We start from the raw sequence: 18,718 nt of genomic DNA, 5'->3' as shown, positions 1-18,718 counted from the left end.
GTTAACAGAAGGTGCTTAAACACAATTTATGGTGCCTCACTAGTTTATCACCATAGCCTGCAGTTTATCAGTGATATCACCATCATGCCTGTTTCTTTTTTCTATTGAGTGCATGTGTTTGTTTAGCTAGTGAATGGTCTTATAATTAGAGGCTGCAGTTTTCCTGTAATCAAATTGAGAACAAAGAGCCAACATGTCATCATATCGCTACATTGGCAAGGTAATGCCACATCTGTTACCTGTACAAAAATTCAGGGTCCACTTCATAAAAGTAATGCATGTGATTTCCGCGCTTAATTCTGTAGAGTTTATGGAGGTGGACATGTGCTTGCTATGAAACACTGGGATACGCTCTTTCTCCTATACATACAATATTGGACCTCTGTTACATACTAAATACAAGCAGAGTAAAGAATTATTCTAGCCAAGATAAATGATGGAATCAGCCAGAAATGGGGAAAGATTTTGGCTCAAATGTGCACACTTTGTTTATTCATTATAGAAGTATAAGTATATATACTTAGTTATTGAAATATTTTCATTGTGCAAATTAAACCTGCCTTGAGGCAGACTTCATTTATTTGCTGGCAAGTTACATGAAATTTTCCCCGTTATTTACTGAACCATTCTTAAAAGGCAGCTAATCTTCTGAAAGACCCTGCACTATTTCCCTATTTTGCTGCCCTTTTGCACCAATTCTTCCTGCAATAATGTTAGCACAAGCCCTTCCAAGAGTATGAAGCCCGGACAAAATACGCTGTGCCTGAGGAGCATCTTTGTGGTTATTTTCAGTGGGTCCTTGTAAATACCTTTTTTCTTCTAGTGTGCAGTATTTTTACCAATGTTCTGGAAGAAGTCTAAAATCAAGCCTTAGTTTAGTGATCTTCGGAGCGTAATAGTGACAAAGATGAAAAGATCTGAATGATGTAGCAAAACACTTGTTTTTTTGATTGCATACAATATATCATGGTCTGTATGCTGTACAAGTGGGTTAAAACACAAGAAGGATAGAAACTGTATGTGGAGAAGCAGTACTTCAAAAGGGCTGTAGAGATGACTGCGTATCTGGTTAAAAATGAGCTCCCTGTGTAACTTAATTTCCTAAAAAGAACAGTGTCCTGAAGGACCCAGCTGAATCACTCTAAGGAACATTGAGAGGTAGCTTATCACCACATGTCTATGCAGGAAGAAAATGTGTGATTTGGGCATTTTTAACCTAGTGGTGACTAAAGAGGCTTTGCACGAGAGGCAGGAAAAGACAAATTGAAAATACAGTGCATGCAGGTCTACAGCCAAGGTAATCAGCCACTAGTTTGGCAGTAGACATAGTAGGCTCTTCATCAGTTATTTTTTTAAATCAAGATTGAATGTCTCCTTAAAAACAGTAATGGTTTGATGTAGCTGTGAGAAGTTGAAAGCTGCTGTGTGAAACAACTGTCTTGTGACATAGCCTCTTGCCTATAGTTTTTTCTCAACAACTGAGAATAGAGCAGAGAAGGTTTCAAGTGAAATGTAGAAATTTCTGTCCCCAAAAGGTTAAATTGGTTTGGCAAGAGACAGAGACAAAACAGAGATTCCTGTCTTTAAGCCCAGTATAAGCCACTTAAAAGAGTTGGACTATTATCTGCCAGGCAGTAGTTTTGCTTGTTGTTGCTTACTGCTTGAAGGATGAATGTAAAAGCAAAGACAGTGTATTGCCTTGGGCATGTCAATGGATGATACCAAACGACATTGGGAAAAATACAAGAAATCACTTGTAAAGGTCAAAGTAGTTTGCTTGCGCAGATTGAAAAGGTCCAAGCAAACAGTATGGATGGCCGCACACAAAAGAGTTATGGTCAATGGCTCAGTGTCTGGCTGGAGACCAGTTACGAGTGGTGTCCCTCAGGGATCACTGTTGGGACCGGTCTTGTTTAACATCTTTGTTGGTGACATGGACAGTGGGATTAAGTGCGCCCTCAGCAAGTTTGCTGATGACACCAAGCTGTGTGGTTCAGTTGATACGCTGGAGGGAAGGAATGCCATCCAGAGGGACCTTGACACGCTTGTGAGGTGGGCTGATGCCAACCTCATGAAGTTTAACCATGCCAAGTGCAAGGTCCTACACCTGGGTCAGAGCAATCCCAGACACAGCTACAGGCTGGGCACAGAAGAGATTCAGAGCAGCCCTGAGGAGAAGGACTTGGGGTGCTGGTCGATGAGAAAAAGAACATGAGCCAGCTTCAGTGTGTGCTTGCGGCCCAGAAAGCCAACAGTATCCTGGGCTGCATCAAAAGGACCATGACCAGCAGGTTGAAGGAGGTGATCCTGCCCCTTTATTCTGCTCTTGTGAGACCTCACTTGGAGTATTGTGTGCAGTTCTGGTGTCTTCAACATAAAAAGGACATGGATCTGTTGGAACAAGTCCAGAGGAGGGCCACGAGAATGATCAGGGGACTGCAGCACTTCCCATATGAAGATCAGCTGAGAAAGTTGGGGCTGTTCAGCCTGGAGAAGGCTGCGTGGAGACCTCATAGCAGCCTTCCAGTATCTGAAGGGTGCCTATAGGGATGCTGGGGAGGGACTCTTCATTAGGGACTGTAGTGGTAGGACAAGGGGTAATGGGTTCAAACTTAAACAGCAGAAGTTTAGATTGGATATAAGGAGGAAATTCTTTCCTGTTAGGGTAGTGAGGCACTGGAATAGGTTGCCCAAGGAGGTTGTGAATGCTTCATCCCTGGCAGTGTTCAAGGCTAGGTTGGACGAGGCCTTGGGTAATATGGTTTAGAGCAAGGTGTCCCTGCCCATGGCAGGGGGGTTGGAACTTAATGATCGTAAGGTCCTTTCCAACCCTAACTATTCTATGATTCTATGGAAGGTCGAATTATTGAGTATCATTAAAATGAAAAAAAGAGGAAGATTTACCTTCACCAGGTAGTATAGACAGAAAGGTAGGAACTGGAAATTCACACTTTGTAGGAGGCAGCATGAACTGATGTCTTGATACATATTTAATTTTTCATTTTTCCCACAAAAAAACTTGCCAAAAAGTCAGATAATGCTCCATGTAGGCAGACTTTTTTTGTTTCTTCACTCAAGTAGTGTGAGGATAAAATATTAGTGATGAACGCAGAAAATGCAGTGATATATCTGCCAAAATAAATAAGAAATTGTGCTGATTTGGGAGGGGACACTCAGGTACTTCCACGGAGATTTTAAATGAAGCTGTTTCCTGTTCATTGGTTGAAAAGCATATACATTTTCCAAATAACTGTATGGCCAAAGAGTGTGTTGTTTATTGTTTGTATTGAATTCAACCTGTGGTGCAAACTTTTTACTAGACCTACAACAAGCTGGAGCACAATGAAGATATCATGTAAAATTCTGATTGAAGAAAGTGTGCTTTCTCAGTTTAGAGTGAAGCAGTGATTACACTATCCATATTAAACTGAAAACACTTACTTGAAAAGTGGTTTCCATACATGCTCACAAAGTCATTTTAACAAGGGATATGGTTTTGTAACACACAGAAAATCTAAATGGTTTCTAAAAATAGATTTTAAATACTTCTAGGCAAATTGAAAGAGTGGTCCTTGGTACTGTATGGAACATCAATCCAGCCTTACTCACCAAGAAATGATTTTCCAAAAGTGGAAAGAGTGCGCTCTAGTCCAGTTGAAGACCCTACAGAAGATTATGGAACAGATGACTATTCAGGTGTGTACATTCTGTTACTCTGATTGTGCCTTCACAGAATATGTAGTGGGTTGAAGGAGTGCCCTGAGACTCTGCATACATAAAATATTAACAAACTGGATTCTTAATTTAGGGTCAGAACTATTTGTTTCATAATTTAAAGTTAGATATTGTCATTTTATCCATATGACTTTGTAAGCATAGAGTTACGTATTTTTTAAGCTACATTTAATATACTATGAAGAAAGAATGCACTGCTTTTCATATAAGTATATAAAAATATACATTCATATACATATATGAAATATATTCATATATACATTATAGTCTTATACATATATACAAATGTGTATATGAAAAACATTATCTTCTACATCTGTATTGTTTCTTACTCATCCCTACAGAATTTTTTCAACCTTACCATTAGTCTTTAATAGAACTAGATTTTTGGCACTGCAAAGTATGTCAAGTTGGTACTTCCCTATATGTATTCCAACATGAGGAGCTTCGTGTAGATGGTTAGGGCTGATGAATCTGAAGTATTGCTTTGGTAAGCAAAACAGCAGGACAAAGTTCAGTTTAGAAGTTCCTGTTTTTACAGTCTCCTGCATGTCAGTATGTCAGACCCACAGTTCCAATTTAGATTAAGAACTGCTGAACTCTTTGTTGTGGTAGGTGATGAAACAATACTTTCTCTGCTGGAAAGGTCACTAAGTTCTTAAGTTTTTGTATGAAGCAGACTCACTTTATTTCAAGTTTACCTGAGATTAGGATAAATTTCAAGGTGGCTGTCAAACTCAAGACTTTTCATTCATGAGAGGGCAGTGATCCTGAAAGTTACAACTTCACCCATGGGTTTTGTTCATCTACATAAACACAGGAGTTGATGGTTTTCTCCTTGCACAGCAGAAAGGACCTATTTGAAAACTGTGAACTATCATAGAATATCTTGAGTTGAAAGGGATATATGAATTTTCAAATCTAACATGAGATGGAAGACTTGCTAATAAGTAATAGGTAAGGTTTTGCAGCATGTAGCAGCTCAGAAGAAATCACATCTACGCCTTTGTGCCTGGTTCAGTTGGATTGTGGTAGTCAATTGAACCAGTTGTTATCCAGCTGGTAACCAGAGTGGTAGCCACCAATCGTGTTGTTCATCATTTATGTTGCCCTGCTTGTTTTAAGTGATTTTGCAAATAATTCCTCATTATGAAACAGAAGTCCTTGCACATTTCTGAATAAAATTCAGAATGATTTGTCACTTATTAGGAAAGCATCTGTTTGGATCCAGAAATAGATTCTGTGATAGATTCTGTGGAGAATGCCACACTTGCTAGAAATCATAAATCCCTGTTAGTAAATACTGAGACCAGGATTTGCAAGGTCTTTTCGTACTAAAAATCTGTTTTTAGTGCAGCCAAATTTCTGTTTGGAATTCACATCAAACAGGGAAACAGTGATTGCATTATCCATTAAAATAATATGTTTTAAGGATGCTAAGTACTAAATGAAAAGTTTTAATCCCTTCTCCCCCTGTGTCTGGTTTTGTTACAGGTCCCTGCAATGCAGAATGCAGTAAAGTAGGGTGTGATGGGCCAGGACCAGATCATTGTACTGACTGTCTGCACTACTACTACAAATCTAAGAACAACACGCGGTAAGAACAAGAGAAAAATATCTTTGCTTCATGAATTTCTTAATATATAGCTTAAGTTCCTTTCCTCTTCTATTTGCTGCAGTCATGGATAATTCATTTGCCAGTGAATTTGACAGATTTTCCTAGGAGTTGAAAACAAAACCCCAGTTAATCAGAAATTAAAGTACAGCCTTCGAACGCGCTTCTTCTCTGATTATTTCCCCATGTCTTGATTATTTTTTCATGAAACCGTACATGTATATGTGTATATATACATATATATATATATATAAAATTGTGATAACTTGTGTGATTGAGTTTGAACAAGATAGGAAGAAATGTAGATGGTTATAAATTATATTGTATGACTGTCTGACAAGGTATTTGCCAGTGAGATAGCTTATTTAGTAGGGAAATAGATGGAAGAGGCAGCTTGATGCAATACTTTGGAGGGTTACATCTTAGTAAACACGTGATCATTAGAAAAACAGTAATGCTGAGAAATATTTCTGCTTGGCAGTCATGGTCCAGGAATGTAGTGACAGATTATTTCATTAACGACTCTGCCTTCTCTTCCCCGCTATCTGCAGGATCTGTGTTTCGACCTGCCCACCTGGTCACTACAACGCAGACAAGAAACGCTGTAAAAAATGCTCACCCAACTGTGAAACCTGTGTTGGAGGCCATAGTGACCAATGCATGACCTGTAAATCTGGCTACTACCTGAATGAAGTAACCAATAGCTGTATTACCAACTGCCCTGATGGGTTTTACCTGGATAAGAGTTAGTATTTCTTGTTGTTTCTTTACTGTGGCTACAGAATTTGATCTGGGGACGTTGCTGGAATACTTACAAGCAGGAAAAGTGTATGGTGATTCGTCTGTCTCTTATTCTATTCCTCTTATTAAATTATTGCCAGGTATGATCAAGAATCTACTCAATATCTTCCTTTATTTTAAAAAACATGCTTAATGGCACAGTAGCGAAGGAGGGCAGTTCAAGAGCAAGTCAGCTGTAGGACAGAGCAGGTTGTCACTACTCCAGAAAGTGACAGGCAGCATGCACATGCTGAACATGAGGCATTCTCTGTTTCTCCAAATTCAAATGACATGGTGTCAGATAGAAGAGAGAGCTGCAGAATCGACCATAGGCACTGATCTGGAATTCTAATTAAAATAGGCTCCTTAGATGCAAAATGTTGTTGCAGTTAATGTTTTTGACAGACCTACATACCTGCAGCGATGTAATGACCCAAGAGCAGTAATCCTCTGCTATGTGAGACACCTGCCTTCAGTTTCCTCCTGTGATTGCCAAGTAGACTGCCCATGTTCAATTTTCAGCTTTGGCTAGCCAAGGTACTTAGACATATATTCAAACAGGCACTTAAAACTGCAATGACTTTGGCCACATTGGTAGAAGATAAATATATGCTCAGGAGCTTTGTTCATCTAGGTACCTTAACCTTTTGCTTTCTGCATCATGAAGCTGTGTGTTTGTTTTTGAGAATTAGTAAAAACAGGTACTAATTTAATTCTTCCATCTTTCACTGCGTGAAAACTACAGTAAAGGGAATTCCTTTACACCCAGTTAAGAGGGACAGATGAGAATTTAGGATTAAATGGGAACATCAGATTTTTCTTCTCAGAAAGGTACATGGCACTGCATCTCAAAAGAGAGCAGGTCCAAATAGAGAGAGAGACATCTTTTAAAACAGGGAGCTCGTGACATGAAAAGGCAGGGGTTAAGTAATTTATGTGTTGACTGCGTTAAGATCAGACCTGTTCATGCAGGTGTGCCTTTCAGCTTCAAATCAGGAAAACAGGACAGGCTGCTTGAATGGGAAGTGTAAAAGGGAAATTGCAGGATGGTCTTTGGAACAAAGGGAGTCATTTCTGCATATCACTGCTATATGAAAAGATGAATCGTCCATATTATAAATAGTTAATGTAAATTTTTTAATGTTTATAAAGATTTTTAATGCCCTCAAAACATCTTTCTCAGGGTACTACTATAACTTCAAATGTTTAGAAATAATTAAACCATTGATGTTTGATGAGAAAAGCTAATGATAGACAGAATTTAGCTACTCTAGTCTAGCTTGCTGTTTCCCTTCCTGATGTCAAGCTAGAAAGTAGTAAGTTGTGTAATAATATATCCATACAGTTTTATTAAACTGACCAAGGTCTTCTGGGCTGTTATCTTTTTTACTTTGTAGATAAGATTGTTTGCCGAAAATGTAGTGAAGACTGTAAGACATGTGTTGAATACCAAATCTGCACAGAATGCAAACATGGCCTAAGGTAAGGAAATGATGGATGTCGCTAAAGACCATACCTGAAGAGGTCTACAGGGTTGTGAATACACAATGAAGAACATCAGATAGCTATTTAACCTTGAATGGCCCTCATTTCATATGTTTCATCACTGTTTAGTTTGTAAAGTTGTATAGAATTTTCTTCTACTACTGCCTGCCAGCTTGGCTAACAGCAGGTTTTTAGAGGGTCTTTGATTTTAGGTAAAATAAAAAGCACAGTCATATGGCAAGCTGGCTTCTTCACTTTTTTGACCTATAGTCAAGCATTATTTTGGCAGTAAAGCTGATAAATCATATTGAACTTTCTGATTCATTCCTGTGATGGTTTAAAAGTATTTTCTTATCTATACTGTATTTCTTCAGACATCCAGTCATTCACTTATCTCATCTACCTCAAGCTCAATTCTATTACAGTTTAGTGTGCACGTATTTTAAACAGCAGTGGGTATTTTTTTCTTCATAGGAGGACTTAATCATTCTTGAAACTGGTAGGTGAAACCTACAAAGCAGCAGTACACATATCAAGCTCCTTTATGAATGAAGGACCTTTTGATCCAAGCAGTAAAGGCCAGAAATCTTGTAAAATTCATGAGGGAATGAATGCTGGCTTTATGCCACAAAAAATAGGAAGTCAGTATTCAGTATCTGTAGGGGGCTGTAGTTCTTCTTGCAGAATATGAGCATGCTGCAAATGTTTTAGCATGGAGCTTTTACCGTCCATCAAAGTAGATTTTCATTCTTAGTAAGAGCTGAATGTTGTTTGCCTCTAGGACATCAATAGCTGAATTTCTTTACATTTTGTAAAGGAATTCTCATTTCTGTATATTTATGTTGCATCTAGATTTTCCAAGTGCCTGCACAAGTTTCGTTATGAATATCTATTTTTTTTAAAAGTGACCTGTTGAAAAGGAAATGTGATCTAATCAGAAGGAAAGCATGGATCAGATCAGAACATTGGTCTATTCATACTTCTGTGAAGTGCAAGTATCTGCTTCCCTTTTAAAATGTTAATTAATTTGCAGTTCATGTTAAGATTTTGGAGAAATTTAATATACTCAGCATGACCTTCTGTGTAACTGCTAAATCAAATTAGTAAATTAGCTGTCTAGAAGTTCCTAGAATGAGCAAATATGCCAGGAGACCAAAGATGACAGTTAGGGACCTTATAGGACACAGTCGCTATAGAAAAGTTATGCCCACATTTTCTTTATCTCCGGGAAACTGACTTTCCCTATCTGTTAACAGAAACAGCAGCTTGTAGCACCAGTGAAGAAAGTAGACAAGTCTATTCACTGTGAGGAGAAATCAGAACATTAAAAAAAAAAATAACCACAAAAAACAAATTAACCTAAACTTCATGTTTTCTTGGGCAATGTTAGCAAACTGAGATTGACTTTTAGTAACGTTTTGGAAAAACACCATCTGTGTGGGTGTGCCAGATAAGTGCAGCCTTGCAGAGCAATCATTTCATGCTCGCTAGTTGTTTGAAATTTGCTGCATTTTCTTGACAGAATTATCATTGGTCACAGCCCTGTGCAGGTCTTGGAAGAGCTGGATTCCGGTTCTGGTTCTGTTACTGGCCCATTAAATAAACATGGGCAAATTATTAGTTCTTCCACGTGTAAAAACATGATAATGCTACCTGCCTTGTAAAGCACTTTGAGATGTGTGAGTGGGGAAAAACAAAAAGAAAGCAGGAGTTGTTAGATGTGTTGAATGGCTAGTTTGCTTATTTTTATTTTCTTTTTCTAAATTGGGACCATACACATTCTTGAAAATTTCCAGTGGTGCTGAGCACACGTTTGCTGGATCCAGTCTGTAAAACAGGGTTTTCACTCACTCAAGGTAGCAATCCCCAGAGCTGAAGAGCATATTTAGAGAAAGAAATCGGATGAAAGCTGAAGTTCCACCGAAGATGGCAAACCTGGCAGAAAAGTCCTGTCTTAAGGGGGAAAAAAACCGCAACACAACAAAACAACCATAAACCCCAACACCAAACTGCTGTAGGCACCTTATAGCATGAAAAGCACAAACAGCTACTTAGAGAGAAGCACAGAAATGTGACTCTATGCTATTTCTTTCTTTCTGTTACTCACTCTTTTGGCTCTCTTTAAAGTGCCCTCAGGGAGAGCACCTCCAACTGTAATCTTGACAAATCTCCCCTGCCATTCAGTTAGGAGTTTTCAAAGGAAACTGCTGTTGCAGAAAGAGGTGGTGATTTCCTTCACTGTGGGTGTGTTCTTAACCTGTGCTGTAGTGTAATGTCAGGAAATACTGCAGGTCTTTTCAAGAGAAGCTTGAGATGGTGTAAAAAGTCCCTTAGCATTATTTTTTTAATACAGTGATGCTGACCCTGTGAGAAATTCCTTGTGGGTAATTGAATTTGACATGCCTGAATTTTTAGTAGTTTTTGGTATTGTTCATTTTCTTCCCATCCCCTACTACTTGGTAGTATTTTACAAAAAGTTTGTAAGGTTGTTGTCTCGAAATTCATAAAATACTGCCAATGAAGGAATCTGGTGAATTCTAAGGTATTGATTATTCTTTTATGAAAAGATAATTACTCGTTTCTGCATGACATTCTCCTCTGTTGCTGTTATCTGCCCAAACACTGTCCTTTTTTCCTTTTTATAATAGTTTGCATGGCACTAAATGTGCTATCCGCTGTGAAGAAGGAAAATACCATAATGGTAAAGAATGTGAACCATGTCACCGTTCCTGTGCAACATGTGCAGGTACACCACTGACATCTGTCTGCATCATTTCCTTTCCTCTATGTTTTTAGCTCTGATTATATTCTACTATGTCACACTTACCGTTTAACAGGATTGTTTACATTTAAAAGGTTAATTCTCTTGACAGTTCTTGCATATATTTTAAATACAGCAGACTTCCTTGGGATAACATGAAATTCTGAGTTTTCTAATTGAAAATGTGTATAAAAGCTTTTCCTTTTTTTTTCTTATTTTTTACCTTTCTCCTCCCTCCCCCTGCCATTAGTAGAGTTTATTCTGATTTCCAGTAATGCCCTCCATTTTCTTTCTGGGATGTAATAATGACTGATATATTTTGTATGACTTTCAGAACTACCAACAGCTATTTCTTTCAGAAAAATTTACTGAAATTATGTAGTTTATTCAAGCCACATACCTTTATTGCTTGATGCTGCTGTTTGAAAGAAAGGCAGGTAAAAAAAGTATCTAAAGTTATAAGGTTTTGCCACCATTAAAGGTGGTGTCTGTTAGGCAATAAGAGGAACCGGCCAGTAATACAGTATATTTTCTCTCTGGTTTAAGGTGCTGGAGTAGATGCCTGTATAAACTGCACACAAGGTTATTTTATGGAAGATGGAAGATGTGTGCAGTCCTGTAGTAGTGGTTATTATCTTGATCACTCTACTGAAAGTGGATACAAAAGCTGTAAGAGGTATGATCAGTGGCTAATACATGTGTCCAATGTTTGGCAGTATATTAGCTATTCCTGTGTTGAAGAAGATAATGCTTATGAGAACATAACATCACTACTGACTTAAAAAAATCAAAAAATAATATACTGCATGCTATGCAAATGAAGGAAGACTGTTTTGGTTTGGGGTTTGGTCTTTTAGAGTTATATTCATGCAGGTCTTCTAAAAGTGTTTTTTCTTATACAGATATGCGTGCCCTTCACGCATATGTATATGTAGATATGCATAGGCATGTTTTATATTTATAAATCTGGTAGAGGATCTCAGTTTCTGAGTAATAAACAAAAATAGTAAGAATAGTGGGGGTTATTACAAGTTAATCATTATTTACAGGGACCATTCCACAAACATGGCACAAGTGTATCACCAGACTACTATCCAGAATAGCTCACCTGACTCTGTGTACAGATGTGTGGATAAATCTTGGACAAGGCTGAGCTGTGGAAGGAACGGACATTTTTTCCATTCCATTCTTTATTAAACAAATACCATTTGTTGCTCTTTGGAATCACTTATTATTCACTCACATTGAGTTCACGACAGGAAGGGAATCACCCTGTGTTACAGTTTTACACACATGAAAAAATTTACTTCCAATGAAAATATGGTGGAAGCAGAAGGCTGATGAAAAAGACTGGGCAGCAGGTCAGTTGTTTTCGTCCTGTGGCTTTAGCTCATGTCTTGCTGGCATTTGTATGCACGATTAGCTTAATGCTTTTGTTGATTACTTCTGCATCGTTCCAGAATAGTAGAATAATACAGCTATTTAGTAAAAAGTGGTTGGAGGAAAGAAGCAGGGATAGTTAATTACTTTTAATTATTAATAGAGCAGTTGATACCTTTAGAAACAAGCCCTCTGCAATACAGAAGAGGGCTCCTATGACGAGACCACGAGACCAACTCCTGTCACTCTCTTTCAGATGTGATGCCAGCTGTTTGGATTGCAGTGGTCAAGGAGACAGAAACTGTACAAGCTGTCCAAGCGGCTATAACCTGGACACTGGTGTCTGCGTGGTGGGAACAGTCTGCAAGGATGGTGAGTGAAATATATCTGAAGAGATTCATTTTACCACTGCCATCTTCTTTTACATGTATGGGTTGGTTTGGTCTATTTCTTTTATTGTGTTACAGTCTTGATTCGAGGCCTACATAAGTTCTTAATTTTTTCAGTCTTATGAAAAGGAGGAAGCTACATTTGCATGTATTAACAAGATTAGTCACATCCACTTTACCTGAATTTTCCTAAAATACTTTCTGCCCTGCCAACAACCTACTTTTACTTCCTTATCTGTTTTTCAAAAGCCATTGCTTTCAAAAGGTTTTTATCTAAAGACCCTGATGTAGTATCAATAGAATCACTATTTATTTTTCCACTTTAAACTGTGAAAATGCTAGTAAGTAAAAAGGATTTTAAAACCCTGTAGTGTTGCTTGAATTATGTGAAAGGGTAATGAGAACAAAAGAATTCTGAAATAAGGAGCGCCCAATTTGTGGTGGAGATTTGAACTTCAGAGAAAGTTCAGATCTCCACTTTTCCTCTGAAAAGTTTTCTGTGGCAATCAAGACAGCATTCTTATTGCGTATGATTGGCATAATTTTTCACTAATATTCATTCCTTTCAAATATCACAACTACAGAGATACTTAGTAACATCTTGCTTCCCTAAAAATGTTACTATGTGAATTGCTTCTAGATACAGCCCAACAAGTGCAGTCCAACAGGAAAATCGTACCAGAACAAAGTCCAGTGTTAAGCCATATGGAAGATACCTGACATCAGATGTACAAAAAGCTGACAATGACTCTTGGCTCCAGCTCATTTCTGCTGGCTTTAGTGAGAGTTTTACCGAAGACATTAAATAAAAAAAAAAAATGCTGCAGGTCCAAGTTTTGTTTTTATGGACCTTTACAGCTCCTGTTGGAAATCAGGCCTTCAAAACTTTGACAAGTATCCTGTCTTTCATAAACTGACATTAGATACTGATCACAAGGCCTTTTCACGTCATTGTAATCTAGAGCAAGTCCAGAGAAGGTGAGATACAGATGGATAAATGACGAGGAAGTGTAACACTGTGAGTTTTGACTAACCACCATCTCCATTGAATTCTGCAGTGCAGATATTTCGTGTACCAGTTTGGTCTTTTAATATGGCTGGATAAATCTGTCCTCATTTGTACACTTTCAAATTCAGTTAGATACAAATGTAGTTGCCCACAACTGGGGACACACCGCATCTCACAGTGGTCTCTCTGATTCTTCAAGTGCAGCTTCCATGAAAGCGAAAGACCAGTGTGTGGGCCTTCAGGCAATTGCAGTGCCCTCACTGCACAGGATCCCACCATACAGCACATGTTCTCAACAGACTAAGAGAGGCAAGGAAAGTTTGGAAGAATGTTTGTTTTCTGTTAATTCACAAAGCATAGAGGGCCTCATTTCTTTACCTGACAATAGAGCACTGGTTACTAGTCTCACTCACACTATAGGAATTTCATTTCTGTTGAGAATGTTTTATTCTTTTTTCTTGGTTTGACTGTTTTATTCTTTTAATTCATAACAATTGAGAACAAATTTCTTTGCTGTAAATATCACTGTTTTCTAATTATTCTCTTTCTGATCTTTTTTTTCCTTTTCACAAATGGATACCAATCATTCCTTCTCGGACCACACAATATCTCTTCCTGAAAAAAAAAAAAAATGCTATTGACTGAAATCCCTTTTGATGGACCAAATTTCCTACTTGCTACCTGCTCCTGAATGGTCTCTTCAACCAAATCTGCCTGTCTGACCAATTAAACCTTCCTCCGTTGTACACACCATGCTCTCCAAACCTTCAACCTCCCCTTCTCTTGCTGCTGCCCCCTGGAAGCCACGGAAGAGTCCTGGGCCGAGGGAGGATTCTGTATGCTGGTGAAAAAGAACAATCTCTGCCAGCGGAAAGTGCTTCAGCAGTTATGTTGCAGAACATGTACGCACAAGGGGTGAACTGACACCTCCCAGCATCCTCCTGCTCCTGTAGACTTATAGATTAATCTGTATTATTGAAAAAGGAAAAAAGGAAAAAAAAAAAAGAAAAAAAAAAAAAACCACCTTTCTCTCTCCCTGCCTCCTTGTCTGGGGAGACGGTGAACTGTTTGTTGGAACTCAAATGGAAAAACTACAACACGCCTACCTTTCATAACTGGGTGTCTAGAGCTGAGCATCCAGAATCACAGAGTCAGTATTGTGTGACCAAAGCATTTGATGCCAAAATTAACATTTAAGTCATGATTTGATTTCCTGTCAACCTTAGGATTATTCCTGTTTTTTGAAGGTCCTTTTTCTTCCCTTTTTTTCCTGCTTCTTTCCCCTTGAGATGTTTAAAGAGTGTTTTAAGAATACAACACAAGTTTACATGGATTAAAACTAAACTATAGAAAAATGTATGCATTAGTCTTTTTTGTGCTGTGTGTATTGACAGGGGGAACTTGAGTTCCTGAGGGGATCAAAAACATCATTAGCTGCAGGACTAAGTTCTGCCCCTTTTGTAACAGTATTTAAAGAAATGAAAGTAAACATTTCTGCACACACGTCTTTTCTTACTTCCTCTGCTGTGTGCTGGTTTTTGTATCACATGCAGTATGTATATATGTTCGCCCAAAATGTGGTTTTGGTCATATAGATTTCATTTTTAGACAGCTAGCTTATTAACAGATATGCTAGGATTTTTATTTTATTTTTTTAAATTGTCTAAGCTATTTCAAATAAACTTTAGAAAAAAAAAAGAAAAAAAAAAAGAAGTTGTTCCTGTAGTGAACAAATTCAAAAGATACTACTTCTTTTGGTTTGCATAAGCAAGAGTAATGTATACTCTCGGAAGTCAGAAAACATTGCTAACATGTAAGAAGTATTCATAAATTATTGTTGTCTTGTAACTTTCATAACAAAGGGGATATTATCATACAGATATGTGGAGCTATTTCATAGTGCCCATATGTAAATGCCAGTGTGACTATTTGTGACAGGATGTGTTTACAGGACTGGATTTATAATTGTGCCAAATACATCTCCAGGAATAATTACATATAGGGCAATAAATGAGTGATTCTCTTGGTGTAACAGTTGTGTCGTGATAAGCCTGAATCTGCTTTTAACTGCTCACAATATAAATTTTAGCAAGAATACTCTTGCTGAGGCCAATGGAGTTACCTCACTGTAAAACCATCCTGGGTGGTGAGAGAATTGGCTCCTGCCTTTCTCTCTTTACACAGGCACATGGCTGACAGTGCAAACTTTGTTTAATATATCTTCAGCTTAACTTAGCATACTGTTCAAAAGACAGTCATTTAGGAGAAAACATAAAATTTAATTGCGAAGATACATTTTTCAGGGGATAAAACTTAAAATACACAAAGTGTCTTTTTCAGACATCTTTCTAGGACACATAAATAGAAAATGGATTGCAAGGCCTTTAAGCATATAAATGTTAGAAAATAAAGGGGATCAAAACTGACTGTGGAAGTTTTACAAACAAATTAATACAAACCTATAGAGATAATGTGCCACCTTTAGCAGAGAGCAGATAAACAATTACAACTTGGTTTGGTATGACAGGGGGCCAGCCAGCCTCCTTTGGTGCCCGTTACAAAATTCCTGATAAACATTCAAATCTGAACGAATTCAACTTGTGCTAGTTTACCTACTAGTCTGGTACTGCCTCATTTCTCAGTATAACGTGTTTAACTAGAACATAATGCTTTCAAAGTTTAAGTTAATATTATATATATTATATATAAATATATATTCATAATTGAGATTTAATTATGTAATGGATTGTAAAGAATTTGTTTGGATACTTACAAATGTCTCTAACACTACTATAGAGAAGAAATTAAAAACTTTGTTTTCTTTAAAAAAACTGACACATTGTTATATCCAAATTCATTTTCACTGAAAAATACTGTACATGTGTAAAATGATCAGTTGTTATTTGTAAAATAGGGTAGTTCTGTTGTAATTGATATTGGCCAAAATCAATGTTATTCCATATTTTATTTTTTCTATTAAATTAACCTAAATTACTGTTCTTTTGGTCTGGAAAAACATGTTGGTAATCTATATGTAAAATATCTTTGTTGAAGGGCACAGGTAGCTTTATGGTATACATCACTACATGAAATTCATTGAAACAAATTGGGAGGGTAAGGGTGTTTAATTTTATTGTGGATTTTTTTTTTTTTTAAGTGATGGATTTATGATTGCACAAATGTCTGGGTTTTGTGGAGGACATCTTTAGTGTAGTAGCAATACAGCTACATCTGAACCCAAGCAGGTAACAACGTCAGCTTCCTCTGATTTATAAGAGTTTGTGATGAGTCTGATTTCTTGCATGCTTAGTGTGAAAAAAGTGAAATGCATAACTACCTGTTGGCTCAGACAGCTTAGGTGGAAGGTTTCATCTTTGCTGTCATACATGGTCATTTACACAGTGGGATATTGATGTCTGTTCACGTGCCAGTACTCACATCCAGTATACCTCAGATCACAACCCCAGGCTGCCGCATGAGAACAGCAGGATGTCTGTCCTGGCCCCTAGATCAAAAGCGCTCCATGTAGACTCATCTGTGACCCCAGAGTGAGATCCTCCATCAGCATTAGCTGATGCTCACATTCATTTCCCACTTTTTCCCATGACCTGAGTGGAGACCAAGGTGGCAACTTACCCAAGAAGTCATATATTCAAATGACGTTTTGAGGAGGTTCACTGAGGCCATATAAAGAATTTTCTGAAAGAAAACACCTTTCAGCTTTAAACATCTTACTGTTCCCCTTGGTTCCAAAACAAGGCGTTAGGTCATTCTCATTTTCCCTGTCAATCCTGGGAGTAAGGTGGGATGGCACATTCTTAGCATTTGTTTGGTGAGACCACAGCTGCAAAAAAGGTTGGCCTAACCCTTACACCAGTACAATAGAAAGGCTTCTTTCAGCTCACACCCCACCTTTATCTTCCAACTGTTATGAGAAATTCAATGAATCATGGTGTCTTTGATAGACAAGATTTCATCTTCTTTGAGTAACAAACAGACAAAGAGCTTGCTATAGCTCTGGCCAAAGAAGTGTGCTCTAGAGGGTGTATCCATAAACGAGCTGTAAAGTCTCATAGACATGTAAGCATAGAACTGAGTTTTAGACTGATAACCAGCACTTCCTAGTGTCAGCTCAGACTCTTTGATCATTTTTATTTATGATGCCTTAATAGCAGTGGCCAGATGCAAGCAGAATCTGTAAGCAGCACTATAGTTAGTCCTTGTGCAAGATCACTGCAGCAACAGCATTGCAATTGAAGGAAGCTAGTTTGTTCCCAGCTGCAGAGTTTTTGTAGGTGATCAATCATTCTTCTCTAATTCAGTGGTGAGTAGTTCAGTATTTGACACTGTTGTTGGCATGCAAAAGAGTTATCTTTTTAGGAAGTTCAGAATCTGCGAAGTATAAACTAGGTGCTTTTCTTCATCTCTGAAAGGACCGTGGATGGCATCAGCCCAGACCTGTTAATTGATTTCTGCTGTAGTTATATCACAAATCAAAAAGCAGTGAGAAATTGAAGATGCTCTTCTAGTAAAGATGTATCGCGTCCATGGTAAAGTATTTTCCAGTTCATGTCTGCTTAGGAGAATCCTTGTGGAATTCTAAATTAAATGAAAACTAGACACCAACTAGACCTCTTCTTTCCTCAAAGTCTCAAAGACAGTGACAAGTTTGATGAAAAAAAAAAAAAAAGAAATCTCATACATGTGCTAACACTATTTTTAACCAGAAAAAAAAAAATAATTAGCATGCCCCAGACTTTCAGAACATCCTGCAGAAGCCTGGTGTGTGATGGCATCATTTTATAATAAAAGTGTTTCATTTTCTGTGATAGGATTACAGTTTTACTCCCTTTCTAGCTGCAGCTGTCCACCTCAGCCACACACCAGTGTTGTGGGACCAGCAAATCTGACACCTGCCAAGATATGTTGATGGAAACCGTATGCTTCTGACCAGTAGCTTCTGTAGCTCTTGGCTTAGACCCTGCCTGCCCACACAACAATCTACACTGGCAAATCCTGCGTCTTTCTGGGGAGGCTTTGCAAGCTCTCCCTGTGTGAAGGACACAGTTTCCTAATTGAGATTTTCATATGAGAGCTTACAGACTACCCCAGTCTCCATTGGGATTGCAGCTTTCCACCATCCTGTGAAATTCTGGGCAACCCCTGCTACTGACTATATTGTGCAATAGGGCTGCTGCTTGTTCTACATTGTCAGGTAATGACTGTATGAACCTTGAAGACCATAAGCCTATAGACAGAGATACTAGAGCGAAGTACAGCAATTTCACCCCTCACTAAATACGACTTGTAACTGGTGAGGACAAAATTAATCTTCTTAATACTGGTATCACAACCAGAGAGAGCATTATCTGTATTAGTGGCCACTTTAGGTAACTATCTGCTGCTTTTTAATGAAATTATTTAATGAACTGAATGACTGTAAGAAGGCCTGTTATAAATTCAAGTTTCCTGTAAAGACATTAAAGTGACTGCTTGTATGAGTCAAAGCTTTCAATTCGCAGTACAACTTGTGGAACAATAACTTGCCTGGGATCCATTACCAT

General features: G+C 38.0%; 1 protein-coding gene across 2 annotated transcripts in view; it reads left to right on the top strand.

Annotated features, from left to right (window-relative positions):
* The window catches only part of PCSK5 (proprotein convertase subtilisin/kexin type 5), a 269,863-nt gene that overhangs the window by 196,165 nt on the left and 54,980 nt on the right, over nt 1-18,718 (top strand). Inside the window, exons 14-21 of one of the 2 annotated variants that reach the window (XM_061355629.1) lie at nt 3,553-3,696; nt 5,230-5,332; nt 5,902-6,095; nt 7,528-7,612; nt 10,264-10,361; nt 10,923-11,052; nt 12,013-12,128; nt 13,958-15,186. In XM_061355629.1, the coding sequence (XP_061211613.1) occupies nt 3,553-3,696; nt 5,230-5,332; nt 5,902-6,095; nt 7,528-7,612; nt 10,264-10,361; nt 10,923-11,052; nt 12,013-12,128; nt 13,958-14,073 (986 nt within the window). In that variant the 3' untranslated portion in view covers nt 14,074-15,186. Of the gene's footprint in view, nt 1-3,552; nt 3,697-5,229; nt 5,333-5,901; nt 6,096-7,527; nt 7,613-10,263; nt 10,362-10,922; nt 11,053-12,012; nt 12,129-13,957; nt 15,187-18,718 lie in introns of those variants that run through there. The other variant, XM_061355628.1, reaches the window with a different exon arrangement.

This window comes from Neopsephotus bourkii, unplaced genomic scaffold (genome assembly GCF_033783945.1).
Source record: "Neopsephotus bourkii isolate Nb327-2 ecotype Australia unplaced genomic scaffold, CSIRO-AGI_Nbou_v1 NB_816, whole genome shotgun sequence".
Taxonomy (NCBI): Eukaryota; Metazoa; Chordata; class Aves; order Psittaciformes; family Psittacidae; genus Neopsephotus; species Neopsephotus bourkii.
This window is presented reverse-complemented; position numbering and strand designations above follow the sequence as displayed.